Source organism: Danio rerio, chromosome 16 (genome assembly GCF_049306965.1).
Source record: "Danio rerio strain Tuebingen ecotype United States chromosome 16, GRCz12tu, whole genome shotgun sequence".
Lineage (NCBI taxonomy): Eukaryota > Metazoa > Chordata > Actinopteri > Cypriniformes > Danionidae > Danio > Danio rerio.
The window spans coordinates 55,973,665-55,994,521 of NC_133191.1; the positions used below are offsets into that span (position 1 = coordinate 55,973,665).

The 20,857-nt window shown below is 40.0% G+C and overlaps 1 protein-coding gene and 1 long non-coding RNA gene across 6 annotated transcripts in view; both read right to left on the reverse strand.

Moving 5' to 3' along the window:
- Positions 1–2,228: 2,228 nt before the first annotated feature.
- LOC141378111 (uncharacterized) lies at positions 2,229–3,966 on the reverse strand. Its single transcript, XR_012391803.1, has 2 exons — positions 3,072–3,966; positions 2,229–2,644 (listed from the first exon to the last, which is right to left on the reverse strand). It is a non-coding gene; the product is annotated as an uncharacterized lncRNA (long non-coding RNA).
- Positions 3,967–6,908: 2,942 nt separating this feature from the next.
- Positions 6,909–20,857, reverse strand: part of fam110d (family with sequence similarity 110 member D) — a 37,201-nt gene continuing 23,252 nt past the window's right edge. Inside the window, exons 2-3 of one of the 5 annotated variants that reach the window (XR_012391601.1) lie at positions 7,853–11,272; positions 6,909–7,677 (exon numbers count right to left, since the gene is read on the reverse strand). Coding sequence is in view for 1 of the 5 variants with exons in the window: in NM_001082926.1 (NP_001076395.1) it covers positions 9,404–10,651 (1,248 nt within the window). In the remaining 4 variants the exon portion in view is untranslated. 5 annotated transcript variants of the gene reach the window in all.

A 20,857-nucleotide genomic window follows, 5' to 3' on the forward strand; every position in this document is an offset into this window, starting at 1 on the left:
TATATATATATATATATATATATATATATATATATATTTATATATAGTATATATATAGAGTAACGTTAACGTTCGTTTATAAAGGTTAAAACGATGCTTGTGCAGTTGTGTCGAATAGTATGCACTTATGGGAGTTATATGGTACGTCTAAATAACTGTCTTTTGCAGACAGCAAGATATATGCTATAGGCTAGTTAACCTTAGCATAGCTTCCCCTCACTTTTTATTAACTTGAAACTCCTCAAATACATTTGGGCACCATGAAAAAGAGTGAAAAAGACTACTGCTGAGCCATTTCTTGGTCCTCCACCAGTAAAAAAAAATAAAACTTCAGATAAAACAAACTGATACTGTATAATGTGTGCAAAAGTGAAATCAGCAGAGGCAGAAATATTAAACATCTGTCAACATCTTCTATCCATAATCATTCATTTTCTTTTCGGCTTAGTCCCTTTTTCAATCTGGGGTTGCCACGGTGGAATGAACCACCAATTTATCTAGCATATGTTTTACGCAGTGGCTGCCCTTCCAGCTGCTACCCAGCACTGGAAAACATCCATACACTCTCTTTCACACACATACAATAGGGACAATTTAGCTTACCCAATTCACCTGTATTGCAATTGTTTGGACTGTGGTGGAAACCGGAGCACCCGGAGGAAACCCACGCCAACATGGGGAGAACCCAGTCGAGGCTCGAACCAGCAACCTTCTTGCTGTGAGGGGACAGTGCTACTCACTGTGCCACCGCGCAACCTTCTATGTAATGTATTATCACATGCACTAAAAGCATCCTCTCCTGATACTGTCTGTGAACCCCCCACAAGCATCAATCCCCTCAATCAGCACAGCTATGTTCTGCTAAATCCTCCACAAGCACCAAACCATCAACACAGCCACATTCTGCCCCAGCAAGTCAGTTTCAAACATAAAAAAAAACAAAACAAAAAAATTACTTTGTGTCTGTTTTGTGGCTGGCAGATGACAATAGCAGGGTTGTATCTTTTAGAATTATATAGAATTCTTTTGTTCTGCCAGATCTCCCAGGCAGGGTTTTATTTAGATTTATTTAGTTAATTTTAGTTTTTGTAATTCTGTGCATTGGAAAGAAGTTCTTCCAGAAGAAGAACAGTTTTTGAAGTATTATTTGTTTTTATTCTGTCTATTCAGTGTCCTTCAACAAGAACGGTGGTGGTGGGGTTCATAATATTCACAATGGTATTTTATTAGTTGTTGGTTTAATCATGGATGAGATAATGGCTTCTATGTTATTTTCTTTTCAATGACATTTCTTGTCACATGTTCAAAAACAACAACCAATATTGCATGTCAATAATTTATATAATGGGTATAATTAAACAATACTTTCACTATAATGTAAATTAGAAGTGTAATAGAAAAAATTATAAATTACACTATATATATATATATATATATATATATATATATATATATATATACATACATATATATATATATATATATATATATATATATATATATAAATATATATATATATATATATATATATATATATATATATATACACACACACACACACATATATATATATATATATACATATGTATATATATATGTATATATATATATATATTTATATATATATATATATATATATATATGTGTGTGTGTGTGTATATGTATATATATATATATATATATATATATATATATGTATATATTATACATTTATATCAGTTTTATTTGAGCCTGTTTTACATTTAAAAACATTTTATAAAATTAAATAAAATATGTAGGAAAAAGTCATTAAACTTATGATATTCATTGATATTGTTATTTTTTGTAGTTTTAGTTATTTTACTACATAGAGTTTAACTAAATAAGGAAACATTTTATAAAATTGTCTGTAAAGTTAACATTTATGGTCAGTACCAAATGGGTTTATTGTTAGTTAACTACATGACGATGTTTGCTTTTATATTTTGTATTAATTTTTTCAAATACAAATATTAAAAATTATTTAAAAAACTTTCTGCCCAGTTAATCTGTGAAGTACTCTGTACTGTTTAAGTTGTAAGTTAGCATTTTTAGTCATGGAGAATGTTTTTTGCAAATTTGAGTCCAGAATTCAGCATTGGTAGTAATAGATAAGTCAAAAGAAAAAAGAAAGAAGAGGAAAAAGAAAGAGGAGCTCATTTGAAAACTTTAAAATCCATGTGACACAAAAACACAAATGAATACAGTGCTTCAGAAATAGGACTTTATTTGTATCTTCTATAATATCTCTTTGGAGTTGAAATCTAAACTCTTCTTTACAGAAACATACAGTAAAATAACATGCGGTGCTCTGGAAGACTCAATGCATCTTTAGACATTGGGGAAGGAAAAAGAAAAGATCACAGTGTTTCCTTCAGATCTGTGCTTCATTTATCAGCAGTATTCATTCCCTAGTAGCAAAGAATTCTGGCCCAGATTTGGCAAAAAGCTGGCACAGCAGGCATTCATCCGGCACTGGCATACAGCATGTGGGCCAAACATGGCCCGGGTTTGGCAGAGGTGGCACCGTTTTTAAGGTGGCACACAAGATTTGGGCCAGATGAAAAACGTAGTATTTGGCCCAGATTTAAAAATTTGATAAGTGGGCCATGTGAGTTTGGCCAGTCTTGACCCACATTTAAAATACACTAAAATCCTTTTTGAGTAAAGAAAAAAATTCTACCAATCAGGTCACTTTGAGAAAAAGCGTGCCCATAGTGTGCCTAAAGCGCATCACTCCATGAGTTTATCAATTTCATTGCAATCGTGACACACCAACCTATCTGGCTCAGTTCAGGCCCAGTTATGAGTTATTAACTTGGCTGAGACTTGGCCCAGATATGGTCTGTGTTTGGCCCTTGTCTGGAAGCCAGATTTGGTACAGTCATGTACCGTAATTCACTGCGGCATGTGGGCCAAGCAAAACCTGATTGTGGGGCCAGAGCTGGGCCAGAGAAATTTTGCTATGTGGGTTGCGACAGAAGAATCAGTGTCTGTGTGAAGCTTTCAGACAGATGTGTGTGTTTTTGCATCAGGTTATTTCTGAGTTAAACACTAAAGCATCAAGTGCCTCGTCTGACTGACTTCTGGATTAAAAAAAAAATGCTTTTCCTCGAGACAAGTGTGCAAACAACCATCGGTTGACATTACAGTAATGAAAGCAACACACAGAAATGCAGTTCGGATAATGTGGGGATGAAAGTTGAACACTTTGCATATTTCAGTTTTTGATAAAAAACAAAAAAAAAAACGCTGTTCCAAACCCTAATCAGCAGATATGTTTTAATTCAATTTGGTTCTTCTTTGTAATACATGGATGTGTCTGATCTGCATTTTAAAAAGCAGAACATGCTGGGTATAGGTGGCCTCACAGCAAGAAGGTCTCACGTTTGAGTCCCTGCTGGGTCAGTTGGCATTTCTGTGTGGAGTTTGCATGTTCTTCCCATGTTGGTGTAGGTTTCCTCCGGGTGCTCCGGTTTCCTCCATAGTCCAAACACGCTATAGGGGAATTGAATGAGCTAAATTGTCTGTAGTGTATGTGTGTGAATAAGAGTGTATGGGTGTTTCCCAGTACTGGGTTGCAGCTAGAAGGGCATCCGCTGTGTAAAACATGCTGGATAAGTTGGCGGTTCATTCCGCTGTGGCGACCCCTGATTAATAAAGGGACTAAGCTGAAGGAAAATGGATGAATGGTTGTTAGATATAGGTAATAACTTACTAAATGATTTTAGGAGAACATTAAATGTAAAGTGTCTGCTGTATCGCTTCAGATAGCTTTTGTGAAAGTGATGTCCAAATATTTATGTGAAATATGAAACGTTGTGCCTCATCCGACTAACATTTGGCTTATTTATTGCTATTATTTGCTATTGTTATTGTGGTTTCTGTGTGGAGTTTGCATGTTCTCCCTGCCTTCGTGTGGGTTTCCTCCGGGTGCTCCGGTTTCCCCCACAGTCCAAAGACATGCGGTACAGGTGAATTGGGTAGGCTAAATTGTCCGTAGTGTATGAGTGTGTGTGTGAATGTGTGTGTGGATGTTTCCTAGAGATGGGTGTCGGCTGGAAGGGCGTCCGCTGCGTAAAAACTTGCTGGATAAGTTGGCGGTTCATTCTGCTGTGGCGACCCTGGATTAATAAAGGGACTAATAACCCCGGATTAATAAATAAATTACCACCGATGTCAAGTGACCACCCTTGTATTTTAATGAATAAAATACAACTGTTTAGTTTAAACGCACCACAATATATTGTCTATATTTACTGAGAAAATGATAAAAATACACATTTTCAAAGAATTTTGTACTCATTTATGCTGAACACTGTATATGAGGTATTATTACACTGACACCTTATGCCTGGTTTAAACTTCTGCGTTGAGTGCTCCTTCAGGCCCGTGGCTACAGCACCGCTCCCACAATCGTCACCGCTACCAAGCCGACCAATCAAAAAGCTAGCGCTACGCGTCACTGCGTCAGCATTAAGGCAGATATATATACTTTTTCATCGTGATCAGCGTGACCCATGTCGCAAGCCTTCCGCGTAACCATGCATTTTTATTTCTGCATGCTGTTTGTGTTGCTCTGCAATAACACTTCTGAATCAGTAGCTGTCAGTAGGTTTTCATGTTCCTCTGTGTCGAGTTTCTTCGCTGGTGTTTTGTTTATTCTAAACACTGGCCTTTCTCAATATGCGTTCTTCAGCGATCTTGTGTTCTCGTGTAACGTCATCATCACCTGCCAAAGTTCTGTTCCAATACTCAAGATCGCAAGAACAGAGGACGCATGAAACTTCCCAGATGTGTTCTTGATATCGAGGACGCACCGATGCAGACTTGAGCACTGAACTCGCTCTGGAAGTCCCAGAAGTCATTGCGACTGGAGATGGGAAGCGCAGCGTTTTATTTAAAGTTTTTATTAAAGTTCAGAGAACTAACTTATTAACCTCAGGAGTTTCCTTAACTGAAGCGGTGAAAGTAAACATTACCATGGACATCTTAATAAAGGAACAAACACATTTAGGGTGGTTGTCTGCTGAAATTCGCATTAAAATCTGTTTTATTTATGTTGTGCAACATATATTTATAATGTATATATTTATAATATATAACTCTTTATGCAGAGTATATATTTTGAAAAGGGGGAAAAACAATAAATCGAATGCTGTATTTTTAAATATTTTACCATTTAAAATGCGTGAAGGTCACGTGACCATCAGAACAAATGCAGCATCTCATTTCTCACAGGATGCGTTCTCTGTTCTCGTGGTCTTCCAAATTGGTTCTTCTGAGGACACCTGGCAAGACCGGTCTCCACAAGACTGCAAGTCCACTCTCTGCGTTCTTGGAATTGAGAAACAGCCACTACCTTAAGGCTGATTTATACTTCTGCGTCAAACGCCGGCGTATGCTACGGTGCTGACGCATAGCCCTTCGCCGTGGCCGTCACTGACGTGCACCTCTCAAAAATTGTAAATACACGTCGCAACGACGCGTAGCGTAAGCTCTGTGATTGGTCGGCTTGGTAGCGCTGACGATTCTGGGCGGGACCAAGAGCCGCGCGAATGGTGCGAGCGATTGTTTACAAGTGTGGAGTCCCGTGAAGGAGCTCCGGATGGAAAGTTTTGTTTTGTGTTTACCTCATAGTTAAAGTTGCTGCACGTCCGCCGGTTCCTGCCTCAAAATGAGCGAGTTTGAGCCACTTGTACATCCCGGAAGTGTTCAGGAAAAGCAATAAAGCAGCGAAGAAACTCGACACAGAGGAACATTTACACCTCACTGCCAACTAGCGTTTAGGAAGTGTTAATGCAGACCAACAGAGACAGCGCGCAGAAGTATAAATGCACAGCCACGCGCGTTGCATGCGCCGTGGGTTACGCCGGTCACCTGACGCAGAAGTATAAATCAGGCTTTATTGTACAGGTAGCTCAAACTCGCTCATTCAGAGGCGGGAACTGGGAGACATGCAACAACTTTAATCATAAGATGAACACAAAGTTACATTTTTTTGGGAGGTGTGCGTTGGCGTAAGACACGGCGAGAGCTATGCGATCGTGCAAAGTCTGCGTCGGACTATAAGAGTGTGCTTGATGCAGAAGTACAGAGCCTTTAGTTGTTGTCTTATGTAAATCCCTATAGAAAACATATGATAGTTGTAGGAGCCATACATTGTATATTGGCGATTGGCCACAAGGGTCAGACCGTAACCTAACAACTTAAGGTAACAGAGAAGTGTGCATTATAGATTAAGGAAAATTGATGGAGGAATTCTGTTGATTGGAAAATAAACACGTTTTATTTGCATCTATTTTGCCTACGGACTCTGACTTTTACGCTTAAAAAAACGTACTTGCTCTACCAACAATAGCGTTATTTATTTATTTATTTATTTATTTATTTATTTATTTATTATTGAAAAGCTGCTACAATACTAATTATTTTTTAAGAGGAAAAATACCAGGGCTATCTCATGGCAATTCATAACTTTTTTTGATTTTAGCGGCTAATTTTATGAATTTGTACAATCTCATTCGTACAATTTCGAATGATTTGCTTATCCCCCAATGACGATGGGTTTTTGGGGCGGGATTGGCTGCCACGCCTCCTTTATCAAATCGTACGAAAATTTTGACATATGACTGAACTAATATGAATTTGTACGAATTAGCCAATAAACTGGCAAAGCATAAAATACTTACATTTCCTCGTGAGATCACGCTGAAAATACGTATAAAGTTCTGTACTAAAATATTTATCATAAAAAATCTGCTTTTTCGCCTGACATTTACTAAGTCATAAACTCTGCGAGCTTCACTCGTTTAAAGCGTCTCGATAGGGTTTGGAACAGATTGTACATCAGTACTCATTTCTTTGGCACAATGAAACTCCAAATCAGCTTGTTGTCAAGGCCCTGCATATTTATTTGCCCACACACACTCAGTGTTAAAAATATGTTTCATAGCAATATATAAAGCTCTCTCGCCCTCTCTCTTTCTCCAACTCAGTGCATTAATATCCCCACAGGGGCGCTCTGTGTGTTTGTTCCAACGCCTGCGTTTAAGGAAAAAACGGCAACACACAAACTAAACTGGGACAGTTGGGAAATGAGGTACACATGGTTCAGTTAACACTCATGCATTGGTTTCCCAGCCCCAGAGAAAAGCTTAGAGGTTTTTAATGTTAAATTATTCATCGGATGACACGTTCTTAAGTTACACTCAACAAATAACACTTGTTTCTGGACAGAAGTAACAAGAACTTGTGTCTTTCTATGTACAATTGATAACCTCAGTAAAGACGCATCTCTGTCACCCCATTTACCTTTTATATAGTGTACTAAAAAGCCCCTCATTCAATCCCATAATGCACTGTAACATTTATAAGCAATAGCGTGGTTTTGAATGATTTCTGATGGTGTTCTAAATGGTATACTGTCAGTGTGTTACAAATGGGATAGAATTGCAAGGGCATTTCGGAGTGAAAACAATCATGGCGACCATATTGAAGTAGCATTCCAAACCAAAGTGGCGAGTTTTGAGTTTGGGCCCTTTCGAATGAAGGATTTTGAAAACATACATGGTCTTTGGTGTCACACACTGCACTCAATTTGGAAGGGCTCATTCCTGTGCTGTGATCCCCTTAGAGCAGTGGTCACCAAACTTGTTCCTGGAGGGCCGGTGTCCTGCAGATTTTTGCTCAAACCCTAATCAAACACACCTGAACAAGCTAATCAAGCTCTTACTTGGTATACTTGAAACATCCAGGCAGGTGTGTTGAGGCAAGTTGGAGCTAAACCCTGCAGGGACACCGGCCCTCCAGGACCAGGATTGGTGACCCCTGCCTTAGAGGGATTAGGGCATAGGGATGAACCTTTCCGAATGGAACCCAGTGCAAATGTTGCCCTCTGAACGGCACTTTGGTTTGGAATTGTACTTCAATATGGAGGCCCTGATTTTATTTTATTTTTTTCGCTCCAAAGTGCTCAAAACTGGCCACTTTGTAGGGCCCTTTGAAATGAAGGATTTTATAAAATACAACTGATTGGATACTTCAGGCTTTAATCCTATAAGCAGGGAATATGTTTGTCACACACTGCACTCAATTCGGATACTCCAAAGGGATTAGGGCATGGGGTCAAAATCGATCCTGGAGGACTGGCGTCCTGCAGAGTTTAGAACTACCCCAATTAAACACCTGAATCAGCTAATCAAACTCTTTCTAGGTATACCACAAACTTCCAGGCAGCTGTGTTGAAGAAAGTTGGAGCTAAACTATGCAGGACACTGGCTCTCCAGGATCGAGTTTGTGCACCCTTGAATTTGAGCATAGGGATGAACCCTTCTGAATGGAACCCAGTACAAATATTGCTCTTCAAAGGGCTCTTTGGAGTACAAACAATTATGGCCACCATATTGATGTGTTGTTCCAAACAGAAGTGTTTAAAATTGGCCACTTCAAAGGGCCCTTCGGTATGAATGATTTTGAAGGGTACAACTGATGCACACTTCAGGCCCCCATGATCCCTTGCGCAGGGAAGAAGTTTGGTGTCTGACATACGTTCCATTCAGAAGGGCTCATCCCAATTCCCTAATCCTGCTGTCACTCTGGAGGGTACACCCCTTAGAAGGGATTAGGGCATAGGGATGAGCCCTTCTGAATGGAACACAGTGAGAGCTTTTCCAGGAGTTGGCGGCCAAATTGTGGGTCCAAATTGGGTTACTTGTTTACATCAGCACACCATTGAGTGGACTTTATTAGTAAACTAAGTCAATGAGGCTATAAGGGCCGATTTCCGACAAAGCCACAGTTAAGGTCATTAAAACATGTCAGTTTGACTTGCAGTGCGTTTTTACTGGCACGTTGCGAGCCCAGTTGAGCGATCATTTACAGTTCATTCATATGGAAGTTGAGCTTCATGCACAACATGAACGTTCACACCAATCCTCGGAATGAATGTATTTAAAATGCTCAATCCCCTGCAATTGCACTGTGCCAGTGAAATCGCAACTTTTCACAAAACAACAATGTTCTCATACTAGATAAGTAGAGCAAAACAAATCTCTTAAATGCAGGGGAAATGAAGCAAGAATAGCTGGCTAGCCAGTTGAGTTTCTGTTTACTTTGCACCAATTCTGGGTCTTGGGTACCATGAAGGTATAGTTAAGCTGCTCCATAACATCATGGCAAAAAAAGTGATTAAAGTCAAGTTACCTTAATGTTACCTAAAACCCAATATTGGTGCCATCTAAACTAAAAAGTAACTGGCTAGCCAGCTAATAAACATTATTGTACAGGCCCCAGATGTCTCACATGAAGTAAATACAGCACACGGAGAGTGTTTTCCATATTGAAACATGGTTCTTGGAAATCTTAGGTTCAGCTACAGTAATAGTCAAACAGTAGACTCTTTAGGACCTTCCTGGGCTGCGCTCCTGCAACCGTAGAGCCACTTAATGACGCGCGCATTCCTCTCAATAATAGACACACCTGTCGGAATCTGCTCTGCAAGTTCCTCTTGGAAAATCCCTTCTCCAGAGTGTCTGGAAAACTCACTAGGCTCCGATCCGCCTCCTCCGACACTCCTAAGTAGCAGCGAGAGCGTGTCGACTGAACTGGCACCAGCTAGAAAGTTCTCTGGTCCGAGCCTCTCCACCATATCAAAGTCTAATCCACAGTAATCAAAGAAGCGCTCCTGCTCAGATATAGCTAGCGAGCACCGAAGTCGCAATTCTGACTTTGAGCGTTTCATGTTGGTGCGCTTCCAAGGAATGACGGGCTTCCAAGGGTCCATGTCATTATTGTTAGAGTTCCTTGTGCTATTTCGTAAACAAATCTTCGGTTGCTTCTCCTCGTTGTTGTTTTGCATCTCTGCCGATGAGTGTTCTCGCTCAGATTTGCTTGAACGTCTGGTCTCGACTCCACCATCGACAGTGTCTTTGTCATTGGACCAGGACATTCGAGAATCCTCGTCTCTAGAGGATGAAGCCTTCTCCTCGTTTATCACCGTTTTTTGAGCCACATCATTGATGCTACTCTTTTCTCGCATGGATCCCTGGAAGAGCCGTCGCACGAAGCTGTATCCCTTGACCTCTATGTTACCGTTGATGTTTTCGCCGGGACTTTTGCATTCTTTCTTCTGTCTGTAAATGACCAGAGAGTCTGGACGCAGCATGCGCTTGCCGTTGCTTCTGCGCATTATTGGCGCACTATGTGGAGCCACTAATGGAGTTCTTGGGGAAAGAACTGGAGGCTTGTTTGCATTATTGTTTGTTTCCACATCAGATTCATTCCGGCAGTTCTCTTTCCTGGAGTCATCCTCATTTTCCTCCCTTGAAAATGATGGTGCGGAGAAAGGCACCATTTGATTTCGGGGCAGGAGAACGGGTGTTGATGGAGTGGAGGTGGTGAGGTTGCGACGCGGGACTGGTGGAGGGGTTGCACAGGGAACTAACACAGGTTCCTGCTTGGTGTTTATAACCTGTTGTGTCTTGACGTACTTTGCCTTGTCAGCTTCAAGTCGTTCTACGGCGCTGATCGAACGGCCTCTGCTTCCGGCGTCCATCTGCCTACGCAGGTAATCAGGCCCCTTGTTTAGGAGGCGCAGTGGTGAAGGCGAACCAATGGGAGTTAAGGGCTTCATTTTTGAGTTCTGGAAAAATTCATCCAAACTGAAAAGACAAAGCAGTTGCTTTGCCCTCTAAAAAGAAGGAATGAAACGTCAATCTGTCAATCTCAGAATACTAGCAGTATAGATATCACTTTAGGGATCCATTTATAGGATCCCTATACATGTAGATGTTTAGGCATTTGGAGAATCTGCAATAACTTTCTGCAGCTAACCTCTTCACTGTGTGCTTTTGGAAACAATCCAATGCCTAAATTCAGTGTTTAAACCAGAGATACATAAGGGCATGGGGAAATCCTTTTTGTCACAATCCAAGGTCACAGATCTCAAATGAGACGTTCTCTTCACCACAGAGTATCAGAAATAGCTGTCAGTGTTCATTTTTCTCTTTCTCTCCCCCCTTGTTTCGGCTCTTTTAACTTCCTTTCTTCTGTTGATCTTTTCAGAGAAGGTCGTCTAAGGGGAAGAGAGCTAATGAGCTTGATTATTTGCTTTTTGATAGCAGTCTGAGGTCTTTGGGTTGGGCTCCTATTGTCCTGCGGCGTTACGGTTGGGCTGACCTATAGATCTGGCACCGGGGCAACTTCGGAGATTGATAGACTTAGGTCCTGTCCTTCTCCCTGTACACCTGGATCCCTGCGGAGACAAAAAACATAGAGGCACTGTTTAGTTTCTAAGCATTTCTCAAGGGAGATCGGCTCGTGTAAATCATAAGCCATATGGCAGCACAGATAGAACTCCCTGTAGCCTTTTGATGGAGTTGCCAGAAATTGATGTCTGGGGCCGCAGGCAGTGCCATTAGCTCATGCATGGACTGAGTTGACTTCACAGTGCTCACCCATCGAATTAGTCCTAAATAACTGCTCACTCGTATAAATCTGCTGTCCTGCACAAAAACAGTTTTAGCCCTGTACTAATATGCATAATTCATGACATGCACTGCGAGGCTTGGATTGACATTATAATGTACAATTGTACCCATTTACATTCAGATGCATTTAGAAAGTCTATTAAATGTGCATTCAGACTGCAGAGGTAACAGCCTTCACCATCAGCATTAGCTTAACCCGCATGCTACATTTGCATTCCTTGAGGGCCTTGCTAAATAATGCATGACTATGCCCATATTTGAGACCCCGAAATCAGCCTATAAAAACCTTCACTGCATTTCATCTGCATAGTTTTACTGCATCACAGCAATAAAAACCCAGGGAATGTGATTGCAAGGCAAGAGTTTGAGCCTAAAACAGTTTTGACTGCATGGTTGGTTCTCAAAGGGAATACATTCAAAGCATGACGCATCAAATACTATTTTTGTACTCCCTCGCAGGAAAAAAGACACAATACAGAGCATTTGAAGTGTGTATATATCCCTGTGACCTAGTAAACGGGAACAACTGCAGAACTTTCATCGTGTGTTGCCAGTTTCACTATGAGGAGAAGGCATTTAGAGCAACTAAAAGCAGATTTTTTTTTGCTTCCACTTAAAAAAATCAAAACACCACAACAAAGATGCAAATGTGAGGCTCTAATTTGAAAGAGATCTCATACACATATCTAAGATGGATTTTTACCGCTCCACCACATTGCCGCTTATGTATCTAGACCCCCCTCTGAAAGCCTTCGCTATAAATCCAGTCAAAAGGGGAACTGCAACATTTTCCAGATGTCAGACTGTCCGGGAAAAGCAGCTATTGTTTGGGAAAGTTCCGGGAAAGAATTCTGAACAGGTGTTGAGCATGAGATGGATTTGGATTTAGGGACTTTCAGAAGGACTGGAGCAACAGGGGGTCTAAACTCAGAAAACACCACTTGTTTAAGCAGTTGGGGATCAGCAATGCAGCTACAGACGTTTTCTTGTTATTTTTCAACGTTTACTTTCATGATATTTAAATTCTACATTTGGTCTACAGAAACCCTTCCCTCAGGCAATCCATCTGATGAACACCACTACTTGCTATAAGGGCTGCTCGATTATGGGAAAAAAAATAATCACGATTATTGTGGTCATAATTGTAATTCAAAACGATTATCAGTTGAAGTCAAAATTATTCATCATCCTGTGAGTTTATTTTTATATATAAATATTTCCCAAATGATGTTAAACAGATGATTTTTTACAGTATTTCCTATAATATTTTTTTCTTCTGGAGAAAGCCTTATTTGTTTTATTTCAGCTAGATTAAAAGCAGGTTTAAATATTTTGAAACCTATTTTAATAGCTCGACATTATTACCCCCCTCAAGCAATATAGATGTTTGATTGTCTGCAGAAGAAACTACTGATATACAATGACTTGTCTATTTACCCTAGATAAGCCTTTGTGTCACTTTAAGCTGAATACTAGTATCTTGAAAAACACCTAGTAAAATATAATGTACTGTCATCATAGCAAAAATAAAATTAATCAGTTATTAGAAATGAGCTATTAAATCTGTCATGTTTAAACTGCGCTTTAAGCATCTTCACTGTATTTTTGATTTTACTATTGATTAATGATGAAAACAGTTGGCAGCAGCAGTAATACCGCACGCTGTCACTTTAGGAATAGTGCGGCTCTGATATGGTTTCTCTTTCACATGTCTTTTAATTCTCAACTTGTGTGTTTATTAAACAAATGAGGGTTAATATGAATAATCACTAAACACTGCGCTCTGACACAAATGTGCATGTATTTCACCATTAAAGCGCTCACATTAATGCCGAGTTCAGACTGCATGATTTTCAAACTAGTCGTGTCACAGATGTTTTCACACTGCTTGACTATCTGGGCTAGCGTTTCGTCGCTGCTTTGTTTACACTGCAAGATGGTTCGGCGACATGGACATTTACATTGCATGACTTTGCTATAGGGAGAATCGCCGACAACTTCGTACAAACTACGTCTCACAGCCAAAAACATGTAGTATATCTTTTGTTATTAACTACATAATGAGAAAGAAGCCTTTAATGGGGTAGAACATGTACATGTTTGCTCACCTGGGTTTAAAGGGAATTAGCCATTTCTCCTCAACATTGATAATAAACTAATTTCTTTCTGTATTAAACGTCAAACAGACACGGTTGCTCCTGTGTCCTATCAAACTAGTTTTTCCTCCATTTCGTGGGTCCAAAATAAACCGAAAAAGAGCGCTTTTAACTTCTCCCCAGCCTCCCGCTGGCCTGCAGCAGGTATACACACACGCACACGCAAGTGAATGCTGCTCTCTCATTGGCTGTAGGTGATCGCTGATGTTATTTTCAGTCAAAACTCAATTCACACGGCATGATTTGAATCGCCGACAGCTCCAGATATTCAGCACGCCAAATATCTCACAGGCATCGGCGACTCATCGGCGATTCTCTCAGATCGCGTCTTTGATAGTTCACACTGTGTGATTGTCACTCACGTGCACGAGCAGCGATTCGCCTGTGATTTCAGGCATTTGTCGGCGATTTCTCAAAACCTGTCGGCGAGCCAAAATCAGGGCTAAAATCACGCAGTCTGAACTAGGCATAAGAGGCCATTAGATTTGGGTGTGTGCTGCTGTCCGAGGGCAAGCGTGGCGCGCACACACACACACACACATGCGCTACCTGTCCGAGGCTGAGCACGTAGCTCACACACACACAACATCACGTGCTCTTTTGCGCTTTTAAAAATATAAATGATGCGCATCCTGTGCTGCAAAAGTTACATTACAGCACATGCTTTTAGTCATTTTCACGTGGAACTGAGCTTTGCACAGCAACACATGTACAACTGGAAAGGGGGCGGGATATGCTGGAATAATCGTTTATTTCGATTAATGGTTTTTCATAATCGTTACAAGCCAAAATTGAAATCGGATTTTCGAATAATTGCACAGCCCTACTCGCTATACACTTTTTATACATATATACACTTATTCAACAACACACTTTACATGCCAATTTGCACACATTATAATGTGGTATATAATAGTGATATAGGGCGAAGCAGTGGCGCAGTAGGTAGTGCTGTCGCCTCACAGCAAGAAGGTCGCTGGTTCGAGCCACGGCTCAGTTGGCGTTTATGTGTGGAGTTTGCATGTTCTCCCTGCATTCGCGTGGGTTTCCTCTGGGTGCTCCGGTTTCCCCCACAGTCCAAAGACATGCGGTACAGGTGAATTGGGTAGGCTAAATTGTCTGTAGTGTATGTGTGTGTGTGTGTGTGTGTGAATGTGTGTATGTTTGTTTCCCAGAGATGGGTTGTGGCTGGAAGGGCATCCGCTGCGTAAAAACTTGCTGGATAAGTTGGCGGTTCATTCCGCTGTGGCGACCCCGGATTATTAAAGGGACTAAGCCGACAAGAAAATGAATGAATGAGTAATAGTAATATACCTGTACATACACTTGTCAGTTTGTATATTTGTATTCACTACTTACTTCTATTTTTAAAATATATTTAGGGCTGCAACAACGAGTCGATTCAATTGATAAAAATCGATTACTTAAAGACTTGGCAACGAATTTCATTATTGGTTTGTTGTGTCGCGCGACATGGGGATGTTAGTTCAGTGCAGTGCAGAGCGGAGTGAACACGGTCTCTCTTTCGCACTGACACAAGAGTTTGGTGCCTCATAGTCAGGGCTGAAGAGGAAAGGAGTTCAACAGCAGGGTCCTACTTTTGTTCCGTTTTGAAGTGAGGACCAGAAAGTCCCTGGTGCTGATGTTTTACTCGTTATCCAGCTTGACAAGCATGACAAGTTAGCGTCAGCTCATTTACCTATAGAGCAGCAACTGAAAAAAATCTAACTGAGCTATGGCGCGATGTCTGGCGCTAAATTAGAGAGAGGTCGCGCTGAGCAGAGCTCTCAGGAAGGGACCATCATTCTTTTTTTTTCTTTTTCTTTTTTCTAAAACAAAACCAACTTAACCCCGCTGAGAAAGACGTGTCATATTATCACAATTATACAGCATTTTAATCGACTAATGCTTAATTTAGGTTTTAGACATGTAAATACACACGCTTACTAGAAAAACAAGGCATTTAGAGTTTGTAAAACACACAAAGAAGTCCATTCAAATATAATTTGCCGATGTGTTTTATTTATGTCAGATACACATTACACATAGTGAAAGTAACTATAAAGTTGAATCTATTCTTCTCTAAGTTTACCATCCACTTACTTGCATTTATTTGGAGAGTAGCTGGTGAATTTACGTGCTGAATCCTGCGTGTTCTGCTTTTTATGAATGAGGCAAACGTGCGGCCGCAAGTAAAGATGGATGACAACCATCTCACGTTATAGATCACGATCACTTACACGTTTATGTGAACTGGTATACCAGCTCAGGGATGAGCTTTTCTGAATAATCGGTTGGAAATTAATGCTTTTTAATAATCCGATTAATCGATTGCTCGAAAAAATAATCGACAGATTAATCCATTATTAACATAAAATAAATGAAAATAAAATAAATGGTTGCAGCTCTAGATATATTTATTTTCTGTTTTTTGTCTTGTCTCTGTAAGTCTGTTGCACTGTAGAACCTCTGTCAGGAAAGAAATTCCTCGTATGTGTGAACATACCTGGCAATAAAGCTCTTTCTGATTCTGATTCTGACATTAGTCTTTCGAATATATTTTAGGCAATAGGCAAACATACACTGTATTAGTCAAAATTAGGGTGGCACGGTGGCTCAGTGGTTAGCACTGTGGCCTCACAGCAAAAAGGTCACTGGTTTGAGTCCCCGCCAGATGGCATTTCTGTGTGGAGTTTGCATGTTCTCCCCATGTTGGCGTGGGTTTGCTCCGGTTTCCCCCACAGTCCAAACACATGCGCTATAGGTGAATTGATTAACTAAATTGGCCGTTGTGTGTGTGTGTGTGTGTGTTTCCCAGTACTGGGCTGCAGGGGCGGACTGGGACAAAAATTCAGCCCTGGCACTGTTGCCACATCAGCCCACATTACCACACCGACACAGCCCCACCCACGGACACGCACATTGACTATTTATTATGGTGTTAAGATGGTGATATAATATGACATTTTTACCAGATTTTGATTATGTCCGGTTAACCTTGGATTGGGTCGGCCCATCTTGAAACCAGGTGGCAGTTGCCGATTGGGCCAAATGCTTAACATTTATTATTATTATTATTATCATCATCATAATATCACATCTAGCAAGAGATAAAAGCTGTCTGCACTTAAAAACAATACATATTTAAAAAAATAAATAAATAAATAAAAAAAAACTGACCGGCCCACATTTAAAAATTGGTCCGGCCCTTCTGGCATTTGCCAGAATTGCCAGATGGCCAGTCCGCCCCTGCTGGGCTGGTGCTGGAAAGGCATCTACTTCATAAAACAAATGCTGGAATAGTTGGCGGTTCATTCCGCTGTGATGACCCCTGATAGATAAGGAAAATTAATGAATAGTCAAAATTATGTATTTTTATGTCAAAATTAATCAGACATATTTTGTTTATTTTCGTGCTGTAAGTATATCAAAACTCAATGTGTCTTTAGTAAAGTGCATTGCTGAGCATTTCATATGGACAAGTATAAAAGTAACTTTCTTAGTATTTAGATTGTTTTTAACCCTCAGATTCCAGATTAAATACAGTTTTTCTGCCCCAATGTTATCATATCATTCAAGTAAATGCATTCTTCTTCAGCTTCCAGCTTCAATATTAAACTCCATTTGAAATCATTGACACTGGTTTGGTGATCTAGTGTCAGATATATCAGGCAGCCTCAACCTTAATGAGCTGCACAATGTAAAGCTGTCAAGATCGAAATGTGCTGCACAAACTATGCGACGCAGTATATGTTTTATAATTATCACACACTATTATTAGCCTTCTCGACATCACTCTAGACTCCAGGCCATTATCGGCTTGCGGATGCATTACCTCAGTAGTATAGATCTTTCCAAAGCTGCATCGTGACAACTATTTCAATCACTGAGTTTAGGGCAGAAACAGGGATAATAATAGCCGAGCAAAGGGTTAAACTGAAACATGCTCACATCTCTGTGAGATTTATTTATTTATATATACAGAGATGAAGCATTGAATGCTGAACTGAATTATAATCATATCTGTCCTCAAAAGACTTTTACTTTATCATCATCATCATTTTCATCCGCTTAAGCCTGATTTATACTTCTGCGTCAGGTGACCGGCGTAACCCACGGCGCAGGCAACTCGCGTGGCTGTGCATTTATACTTCTGCGCGCTGTGTCTGTCGGTCTGCATTAACACTTCTGAAACGCTAGTTGGCAGTGAGGTGTAAATGTTCCTCTGTGTCGAGTTTCTTCGCTGCTTTTTTGCTTTTCCTGAACACTTCCGGGATGTACAAGTGGCTCAAACTCGCTCATTTTGAGGCAGGAACCGGCGGACGTGCAACAACTTTAACCATGAGGTAAACACAAAACAAAACTTTCCATCCGGAGCTACTTCACGGGACTCCACACTTGTAAACAATCGCTCGCGCGGCGTCGCGCCATTCGCACGGCTCTCGGTCCCGCCCAGACTCGTCAGCGCTACCGAGCCGACCAATCACAGAGCTTACGCTAAGCGTCGTTGCGACGTGTAGTTACATTTTTTGAGAGGTGCACGTCAGTGACGGCGATGGCCACGGCGAAGGGCTATGCGTCAGCGCCGTAGCATACGCCGGTGTTTGACGCATAAGTATAAATCAGCCTTTATCCAGGGTCGGGTTGCGGGGGCAGCAGTCTTAGGAGAGAACCCCAGACTTCCATCTCTTCAATCACTTCTTTCAGCTCCTCCAAGGGATCCCGAGGCATTCCTAGGCCAGCCGAGAGACATAGTCCCTCCATAGTCCTGGGTCTCTTACCAGTGGGACATGCCTGGAACACCTCCCTAGGTAGGTGTCCAGGAGGCATCCGAAACAGATGCCTGAGCCACCTCAGCTGACTTCTCTCGATGTGGAGGAGCAGCAGCTCTACTCCGAGCTCCTCACCCTGTCTATAAAGGTGCGCCCTGCCACCCTATGATGGAAACTCATTTTAGCTGCTTGTATGCGAGATCTTGTCCTTTCAGTCAAGACCCAAAGCTCATGACCATAGGTGAGAGTTGGAACGTAGATTGACCGGTAAATCGAGAGCTTTGCCTTTCAGCTCAGCTCCTTCTTCACCACAACGGACCGGTACATTGACCACATTACTGCTGCTGCTGCACCGATCCCTCTGTCAATCTCACGTTCCGTCTTTCCTTCACTCGTGAACAAAACCCCGAGATACTTGAACTCCTTCACCTGGGGTAATGACTGCCACCTTATCGTGGTGGATGTGAGTGCCTGAGTGATCTTAAGAGCTATGTTGTTGGGGACTAATGCCCCTGGTAGGGTCTCCAAAGGCAAACAGGTTTTAGGTGACAGGTCAGGCTAAGTGCAGTTCAAAAACCCCTGATGAACTCCATTACATCGAGTACCGTGACGTCACCTGGTATGGCGCAGTCGGAACCCCACCTTGGAGCCAGGCCTGGGGTTGGGGCTCGTATGTGAGCACCTTGTGGCTGGGTTTTTTTCCTTGGAACCCGGCCGGGCTTAGCCCGAAAGAAGCATCCTCCTGAGGGTACACCACCTACAGGGGGAGTCACAAGGTGTCGGTGCATTGTGGAACGGGCGGTGGTCGAAGGTTAGGACCAAGACAACCCGATCTTCAGGCATGGAAACTGGCTTCTGGGACTATTATTATTGTTATTATATATAATTTATTTTATTATTATTATTATAATTATTATTATTTATTGTTCAGAAACTTTGAGGTTAGTTTTTGGGTATTCTAGCCCCAAAAATAATTAAGCTAACGCAACAAAATGACTATAATATAACAATAATTTAACGTTAAAATTACAAAGTTACCATAATATATTATATTTATTTATATTTATATATTTAGTCATTTAGCAGACGCTTTTATCCAAAGCGACTTACAAATGAAGACAAGGAAGCAATTTACACAACTATAAGAGCAACAATGAATATTAATACATAATACATACAGTTAAAACTATATTACATACATTACAGTTTGTATTACAATTATAGTACATGATATATAGTTTACTCTTATTTATAATAGACTAAGCATTGGTAAACTTGTTTTTAGTGCTAGAATCACTGAAAATACCTCAAAACTGCCCTCTTTCTGAACAAAATAATATGTTTTTAATAAAGCTTTTCTGAGAATTCTGAGGTATCATTATGTTTCAGTTCAGAAAGTCAAAGAAATATTGAATCATTCAATATATATTATATTTATTTTTGATATATTTAATTATATTATGTATGGCCAAAGCTATATTATTGATTATAATATATAATCAAAAAATAAAATTAGCAGTATTTTTTATATTGATTATATTTTTAGATAGTTGTTTAAAGCTAAAATTATGATTTTAAAATAAGATGACTCATCTAACTCTAGTTTATTAACAGTTATTTATCCAACATACAGTATTTCAGAGGATCAATACTTCTTCTGAACTGTATAGTCGCAAATGAAATTGTAAAAAAAAAAAAAAGACTAAATTACTAACATTTTAACTCTAAGGAAAACTACTAATGAAAGAAATAATGAAGAAAGCACAAAAAGATACATAAATGATCACTTTATCATCCAAACATATACTTTTGCAATGCACTATTTTTAATGCTTAATTTTTAATCAGACAACATAATTATCAAAAATACACACAGTTTAGATTAGAATTAGATTAGATTAATAGATTTCTCATATGAATCACACCATGATTATAATTATTATGTGATATTATTATGTTATAATATTATAATATGTTATAATATACATCTGGAGTCAGAATTATTACCCCCCCCCTTCGAATTTTTTTTCTTTTTTAAAATATTTCCCACACGATGTTTAACAGAGCATTGAAATGTTCACAGTTTCTTCTGTTTTATTTCACCTCGAATGAAAGCTGTTTTAAATTTTTTTAAAGCCACTTTAGGGACAAAAGTATTAGCCACTTTAAGCTTTATTTTTTTCCAATAGTCTACAGAACAAACCATCATTATACAATAACTAGCCTAATTACCCTAACCTGCCTAGTTAACCTAATTAACCTAGTTAAGCCTTTAAATGTCACTTTAAGCTGTATAGAAGTGTCTTGAAGAATATCTAGTCAAAAATTTACTGTCATCATAGCAAAGAAAAAAGAAATCAGTTATTAGAGATGAGTTATTAAAACTATTATGATTAGAAATATGTTAAAACAAAAAATCTTTC